General features: G+C 41.7%; 1 protein-coding gene across 1 annotated transcript; it reads left to right on the top strand.

Moving 5' to 3' along the window:
• The first annotated feature begins 206 nt into the window (after positions 1 to 206).
• Positions 207 to 8,029, top strand: LOC147082055 (putative G protein-coupled receptor 139). Its single transcript, XM_085980498.1, has 2 exons — positions 207 to 318; positions 6,527 to 8,029. The coding sequence occupies exons 1-2, from the start codon at positions 249 to 251 to the stop codon at positions 7,426 to 7,428; spliced, it is 972 nt and encodes a 323-aa protein (XP_085836624.1). The 5' UTR covers positions 207 to 248; the 3' UTR covers positions 7,429 to 8,029.
• The last annotated feature ends 406 nt before the right edge of the window (positions 8,030 to 8,435 follow it).

The following is an 8,435-nucleotide window of genomic DNA, read 5'->3' as shown; positions in this document are numbered from 1 at the left end:
GATTAAGATAATGCCCTGGACTTTGAGATGTTTCTGCTGTATCCACCACATTATTTACATCGGAGTCAAAGGAGCTGATGTAATGTGTTTGTTCAAGTGACTGTAAGTAATAGCAATGATCAGGGGTATAACCGTGTCAGTGGAGACTTATCCCCTGTATAAATCAGGGCCCAATTTAATGGATCAGCTCAGAGTGCCCGCCGTAGCTGTGGGTTCCACTCCAACAGAAGCCACTGCTTCTCACAGAAATGAGTTATCCAATAAGCTTTCAGATAGAACGCATTTTCTATCCAGTTCTTTCAGCCGTTGGAGTTCCTGGTAAGGCGTTACCTTTACCGTCAATGGTGTAAATCGATATTAACTGTGCTGCCGCACTTAGTCATGTTTTACATTCTGCAGGTTTTACACTGCCACCTATTCTCTTTCAGCAGTTGTGCGATGGAATATCCCCTGTCTCTGCTCCTTCAGTCTTGTGGAAATCTATGTTTTTCCAACTTTGGCACTTTTATTGCATTAATCTCTGTACTGAATGTATTGGACTCAGGTGTCTGCGTGAAGAGCAGGTATCAGACCACCAGGAACTGTCATTTGTTTCATGTCGGGGAGCTAACCTGTCCTTCAATATTTCGAATGAATGTGTTTTCATTGATTGATAATGATAGAGCTCACGGTCTCAATGTAAAAACAGGCAGTGCAATGTCCTCCCTCCCCAATAATATGGTTTAGTTTAACTGGTATTTCAATGTGTTTATTGGTTATTACACTTGTGCAATATTATTTCACCGTGTGTGTATCTGACGACGCTTCAGAGGTCTGGCGACTGAACTGACTTTGCTGCTGCCTCCTTCACATCTCCTTCTCTGCTTCAGTCTGGATGGATTCACTGACTGTCACTGGGCTTCATTGTAAAATGAAATGTTTTGCGGTTTTGATGTATCTGTTTGCACTCCTGTTGGAATCAGGAGCACTTATATTGAACTGGAGATTATAATTATCTGCGATGATTTTGGCGTTTTGTTAATTTAACAATCGCGCCATCTAACGCTGGAATTTATAATTACAGGAGAACGAATCTCAATTACATCCAACCCTGGCAATGTTATTCGATTATTCTCTGGCTTGAATGCATTGCTGAATGATGTTATGTCCTAACTTTTAAACATTCAGTCTTGTAGCAACTGCTTTATATCTTTATGATATTTGGTCAATAAATTCTTGCATTTGTACTGGATTATTCTCTCTACTGAAGGCATTGGCATCTGGTGTCTGGGCGAATAGCAGGCATCAGAACTGGTGAAGTGAACAGTACAGGTGAAGAGACTGGAGTGATCTGTAGAAACTTTAAACTATTCATAGAGGCTTCACATTGAACAAACTAACACTGAGAAAAGGTTCATTGAACACGGGGATGGTGAACAGGTGCAGGCGCAGGATGTTCGGATTAAATCAGATGAATAATAATTTATTGAGAAAAAGAGTGGGTGTGCGGAGAGATAAAGCAAAGACTGATAGAGAGGGCGACTGAAAAAGGGAAAATAGAGGGAGGAGGGAGATTAAATGTGTTAGAGAGAGATAGAGAGAGAGAGAGAAGAGAGAAAGAATGAAGGAGTGAGAGAGATAAAGAGGGAAGCGCCTGAGTGAATAATTCAATAAAATGAAGCGGTGAAACTTCCGGAACAATTAATGATTAAACATCTGACTGGATGTTTTCAGATTGGTTGAGGTTTTATTGTTAATATCAATACCCGTGTGTTTATCCCCATCTGTTTAGGTATATTATACTGGCTTGTTAAGTAAAAGTATAGATAATTAATTTAAAGAATAAGGTCAGTCATTTAGAGATGGCATCGTATTTTACCGATAGATTATTTCTTCCTTAACCATCAACTCCTGACTCCCCTCCCGCCCCTACGTGTCCTTTTCTTTGTCTCCCTTCCAATCTCAGTCACGGATTCGCGCTCCAGCTGCCTCTTCCATCTGATGCGAAGCGTCAAACACACCGCCGCGGCTCTCGACCTTTCCCGTTTAGTGCCAGCCGCTGTCGACTCTCTTACCCCTGAGCAACAAACGTTCCCGGCTTTAACTCCCTGTCCTTTCTGTCTGGAGCCTAACTCCGATTTTCAGCCGTTGGTTTGCTCTCTGTAAACCCCGCTCTGCGCCCACATTCGGCCCTTCCAGTGGCTCCGGCGCTCACTCTACTGACAGTTATGTAAAAAAAAATCTGCATGAAAGGTGCGGTGGCAGCGGGCATTGGCTGCGAGACAGAAAACAGGGAGTAGAGGTCAGTCTGTAGGGGGGTGCCAGATGTCGGTATTTGGACCACTGCTCCTTTCAATAGATATTCATGAACTGGCTTTGCTATGGGGGGCACACTTTCACAGTCTGTAGATGATACAATATTTGGAAATGTATTAAACAGTGAGAAGGATAGTAACAGACTTCTGGCGGGTATGGACAGATTGGAGAAATGGGCAGATGTGTGGCAGGTGCAATTTAATGCAGAGAATTGTGAAGTGATGATTTGCAAGGAAACATGGCGGCAGGCAATATAAAATAAATGGCACAATTTTAAAAAGCTGCAGGAACAGAGAGACTTAGAGGTTCACATACACATATCTTTGAATGTGGCAGAACCAATTCTCATAGCTGCTAAAAAGCATATGAGATCCTCGGCTCCATGCATAGAGGCATAGAGAACAAAAGCAAGGAATTTATGATAAATATGCATAAAACACTTGTTAGGCCTCAGCTACAGTATTGTGTCCAATTCTTGGCCGCATAATTTACAAAGTGTGTCAAAGCATTAGAGATGGTGAAGGGGAGATTTACTGGAATAGTACCCGGAACGAAGAGGTCCAGTTAGCTGGAGAGAGTGGACAAGTTAGGATTACAAAATATTTACAGCACAGAAACAGCCCATTCGCCCCAAGAGATCCATGCCAGTGTTTAAGCTGCACACACGGCTACTCCCACCTTCATCATATAATACCAACAACATATCGTTTTATTCCTTTATCCTGCAGATGTTTATCTAGCTTCCCGTTTATTGCATCTATACTCCTCCTAGTGGTAGCGAGTCCCACATTCTAACCACTTCTGTGTGAAGAAGTTTCCCCTGAATTCCCTATTCGAATTTTTTGTGACTACCCTATTAATACTTATTGCTTCTGGTTCTGGTCTCCCTCGCAAATATCTTCTCTAGGTTTATCGTATCTAACCATTTCTTAATCTTAAATACCTCTATCAGGTCATCCCCTCAGCCTTCTCCTGTCTAGAGAAAAGATTCTCATCCTGTTCAATCATTCCTGATTGATGTAACTTCTCAGGTCTGGTATAATTCTAGTAAATCTTTATTGCACCATCTCCAGTGCTTCTATATCCTTTTAATAATGTGGTGAGCAGAACGTTTGACAGTTCTCCAAGTGTGGCTTAAACAAGGTTATTCACAATGTTAACGTAACTTCTCTGATTTTCAATTCTATCCCGCTAGATTGAACTAAATTGCTTTGTTTACTTTGGTATGCCCTCAGTAACCTGTGTCGCTACATTTAGTGATTTCTGTAGCTGTATTGTCAGGCACTTCTGCTCTTCGACCCCATTTGGACACTTGTTTCCAGGAAGCATGTGGCCTCGTTATTCGTCCTGCCAATTGTATCACCTCACTCTTCTCTATGTTTAATTATATAAGCCAAATACACGCCCATTTTCCAAGTTTATTAATGTCTTCCTGCATTGTGTCGCAGTCCTCATCTATAATAACGGCACTCCCAATTTGATGCCGTCTGCAAATTTAGAAATTGTGCTTCCGATTCTCGAGACCAAATCGTTTATGTAAATGATGAACAACAGTGGATTCAGCGCCGATCCTTTTGGAACACCACTTCCCACCTTTTGCCAGTCTGAGTACCGAGCTTTAACCTCTCCTCCACCCACGCTATCAGCTTTCTATTTAGTAGCCAGCTTGTTATCCATGAATCTACTATGTGGTAAATTTTCGAAGAAATTTTGAAAATCAAATATATTATGTTGACGACATTACCCTTAGCTAATCTTTCTGTTTCTTCTTCAAAGACTTCAATAAGGTAGGTGAAGTATGACTGTCCCTTTTGAAATATCTGCTGGCTATTTTTTTAATTTTCATTTTCTGGATGTTTTTCTATTGGATCTTTGAGTGATGATTCAATTATATTTCCCATCAACGATTTTAGGCAAATTGGTCTATACTTTACTGGTCTTGTTCTATCACTCTTTTTAAAATATAGGAATCATATTAGCTAGCCAGCAGTCCTCTGGCACTATTCGCTTTTCTAATTATTTTATATATATAGATATATATGTAACAGTGCCTCAGCTAGCTCTTCCATAACTGCTTTTGATATGCACGGATGCAATACTTCCGGACCAGGGTTTTTAACGACCCTAAGTTTGATTCGTTTATCAATTATCTCCCCACTTTCTACCTTAAAATTCTTTATATGTTCTAATTTTTCTAGTTTCAAGCCCAGAAGTTTAGTTTCCCTGGTAAATAATGTGGCAAATAAATTATTCAATATTTCTGCCAGTTCGATGTCATTTCCTGTGAGTTTATCGTTTGCATCCCGTAATGACCCTATCCCTCTCCTGATTTCTCTTTGTTATTTATGTCCCTGTAGAAAACTTTACTATTTCCTTTTATCTTACTTGTTAATTTAGTTTCTTATTATATCTTTGCATTCCTAATTGTTTTTTTGTTTTTTTTCTAATCTTTTCATATCCTTGTTCTCCTCAGAGCAGCGAAGGCTAGAGGGAGATTTAATAAAGGTGTTGTAAATTACAAGTGGTTTTCATAGAGTCATAGAATCATATGGCACAGAAGGAGGCCATTTGGCCCATCGAGTCCGTGCCAGCTCTCTGTAGAGCAATACAGTCAGTCGCATTTCCCCGCTCTATCCCCGTAGCCCTGCAAGCTTATTTCACTCAAGTATCTATCCAGTCTCCCCTTGAAAACATTGAGTGTCTCCGCTTCCACCACTTCCGTCGGCAGGGAATTCCAGGCCATCACCACTCGCTGCGTAAAAATGTTTTTCCTCAAATCGCCGTTGTATCCCCTGTAACTCTTGCCCAAAGCTTTAAATCTGTGCCCCCTACTCCTTGTACCATCAACTGGTGGCAACGTCCTTTCTCCGTCTAACCTATCAAAACCCGTCACAATCTTATACACCTCTCTCAAATCGCCCGTCAAACTCCTTTGCTCTAATGAAAACAAATCCAGCTTTTCCAACCTGACATTGAAGCTAAGATCCCCCATCCGCGGAAACATTCATGTAAATCTCCTCTTCAACGTCTCAAGGGCCTTCATATCCTTCCTAAAGTGTGGTGCCCAGAACTGGACACAATGCTCTAGCTGTGGCCTAACCAGCGCGTTTTAAAGTTTCAGCATAACTTCTCCACATTTTACTCAATAACTCTATTTATAAAGCCCCAGATCCTCATATGCTTTAAACCACTCTCTCAATATGTCCTGCTAGCATTACGGAGATATGCACACCCCAATTTGATGTCCTCAGCAAATGTAGAATTTCGACTCTGTATTCCATTATCCAGGTCAGTTATATATATACATAAAAAAAGGAGTGACGCCAGCACTGACCCTTGTGGACCACCACTGTCTACCATCCTCCAGTCTGAAACACAATTACCACAATTCGCTGTTTTCTATCCTTAAGCCAATTCCTTATCCAAGATAGCGCTGACCCACCTATTCCATGGGCCTCAATCTTGTTAACCAGCCTTATATTTTGTATTTTGTCTAAAGCCGTCCAAAATCAATGTAGACAACATCCATCGCATTCCCTTCTTTAATCCTCCAATGTTACTTCACCACAAAATTCAGTTAGATTAGTCAAACACAAACTGCCTTTTTACTAATCCATGTTGGCTGTGATTAATTAGCTTAAACCTCTCCAAGTGCGTGTTACTTTTATTCCTTGGTTATGGTTTCTAAAACATTACCCAGCACTGATGTTAAACTGCGCGGCTTGTAGTTACTTGAATTGACCTTACACCCTTTCTTGATAGAGATTGAGAGACTAAATGGGGAGAAACCGTTTCCACTGGAAAGAGGGTCTGTAAGCAAAGAATGAAAAATAAAATTATTGGCAACAATTCAAGCGGAGAGCTGAGAGGAATTTTTTTTACTCAGGGAGTTGTTATGATCTGGAATGCACTGCCTGAAAGGGTGCTGGAAGCAGATTCAATAGTAACATTCAAAAGGAAATGGCATCTCGACTTTAAAAGGAAAAGAAACTTGGATGATTGTGGGTAAAGCGCACTGTATTGGGACTAACTGGGTTGCCATTTCAGAGACCCGCACGGCCAAAATGAAGCGATTGACCCCCTATTGTGCTCTTTGATTCTGTAAATAATCAGTTTCCACCGTTAGATGCAGCATCGAAGCCTGACATTTCAGCCTAGATCCTGACAAACTGCTGCTTTGGCCCCAGGTATGACCAGTAATTTCTCTGCTTCCTTTTTCTCTCTCTTACAGTTAACTTGGTGGCGATTGTGATCCTATCCCGAGGAAAGTGCGATCTCTCCAAATGTATTACTCACTACCTGGTGGGAATGGCAGTTGCCGATCTCCTGGTCGTCATCTCTGATCCCATTTTGGGCTGGATTGGTGCAGTTTATTTCCCATATTCTTTCCTGCACATTACTCCCCTGTGTAGCCTTATTATATTCCTGAGGTTTGCCGCCACTGATGTTTCTGTCTGGTTCACAGTCGCTTTCACCTTTGATCGATTTGTGGCAATTTGTTGTCAGAAGATGAAAACAAAGTATTGCACCGAGAAAACTGCGGCTATGGCTATCGGAACAGTGAGTGTGCTGAGCTGTTTAAGGAGTGTACCGTGGTTTTTTGCATTCGAGCCTTCATATATAAACCAGAACATTCCCTGGCACTGTAACAATAAACCCAGCTTCCTTACTTCACCCGCATGGAGAGCATTTGAGTCTTCTCAAATCATTTTAACCCCTTGTGTCCCGTTCTTTCTGATATTAGTGCTGAATGCTCTGACGGTCAGACGTATTTTAGTGTCCAGTAGAGTCCGCAGGGGACTTCGGGGCAAAAGCAATGGAGAGAATCACAAGGACCAAGAGATGGAAAACCGAAGGAAATCCATCATTTTACTCTTCAGTATATCCGGCAGTTTTATATTGCTATGGATGCCTGGTGTGCTATTTTACATATATCGGCAAATTGCAAAACATTTTATTGTCTCAGGCGCTACCACTGTTTATATCACAATATCCACAACCAGAATGTTTCAGATGTTGAACTGCTGCACAAATACGTGTATTTATGTCCTGACCCAGTCTAAATTCAGAGAGGAGCTGACGAACGCGGTGAAATACCCACTCACTCTAATTGTTAAATTAGTTAAATCATAGAAAGTGCTGAAGAGTTTACAGCACTCGAAATGAATCCCATTTCATACTCCATTTCCTACAGTCCCACGGCGGAACATATCACAGAAATCACAGAAACCCCACAGTGCAGATAGAGGCCATTTCGGCCCATCGAGCCTGCACCGACACATATCCCACCCTATCCCCGTAACCCCACGTATTTAATCCCCCTAACACTAAGGGTCAATTTATCATAGCCAATCAACCTAACTCGCACATCTTTAATATATTTTATATTAATAGCACCGAACCCGAAAATTATCTTAAATCTCTTTCTGATATTATATTTTATTGATAATCTGACCTGTTAAAGCAGGGCTTGTTCTGCAGGCGACTGGTGAATTGTGGTGCGGTGTGACTAATCAGAATGGATGCACTCCATGTCAAAAATCAATTCAAATCAAATCAACTTTTATTGTCATTGTTAGTGCACAAGTGCAGTACAACGAAATGTAGGCTTGCGGCTCCCGAGAGTGTGCATTTGGATTAAGACATTTAAACATTCAACATACATTTGGCTTGTAGTATATTAACATAAATATAACCATAATAAAGTGCATTGGCAGATGTGCAGGATTTAGAGTTTATTTCTGGAGTTCAGTAGGATGACAGCCCTGGGAAAGAAGCTGTTCCTAAATCTGGTCGTACGGGTGCGAATGCATCTGTCGCATCTCCCAGATGGCAGGAGGGTGAACAGACTGTGGCTGCAGTGGGTAGGGTCTTTGATGATGGACCGTGACCTCCGTAGACAGCGTTTCTGGTATATGTGCTCTATGGTCGGTAGCCGGGTGCCAGTAATGCATTGGGCAGTTTTGACTACCCGCTGCAGGGCTTTCCGGGCATAGTAGCTACAGCTGCCATGCCATACTGTGATACAGTTTGTCAGGATGCACTCTATAGTGCAGCGGTAAAAGTTAGAGAGGATCAGGGGTGACAGATTACATCCCTTCAGCCTCCTTAGGAAATATAGGCGCTGCTGGGCCTTCTTC

Source organism: Somniosus microcephalus, unplaced genomic scaffold, assembly GCF_052327205.1.
Source record: "Somniosus microcephalus isolate GS21.2 unplaced genomic scaffold, FLI_Smic_1.0 scaffold216, whole genome shotgun sequence".
Taxonomy (NCBI): domain Eukaryota; kingdom Metazoa; phylum Chordata; class Chondrichthyes; order Squaliformes; family Somniosidae; genus Somniosus; species Somniosus microcephalus.
This window is presented reverse-complemented; position numbering and strand designations above follow the sequence as displayed.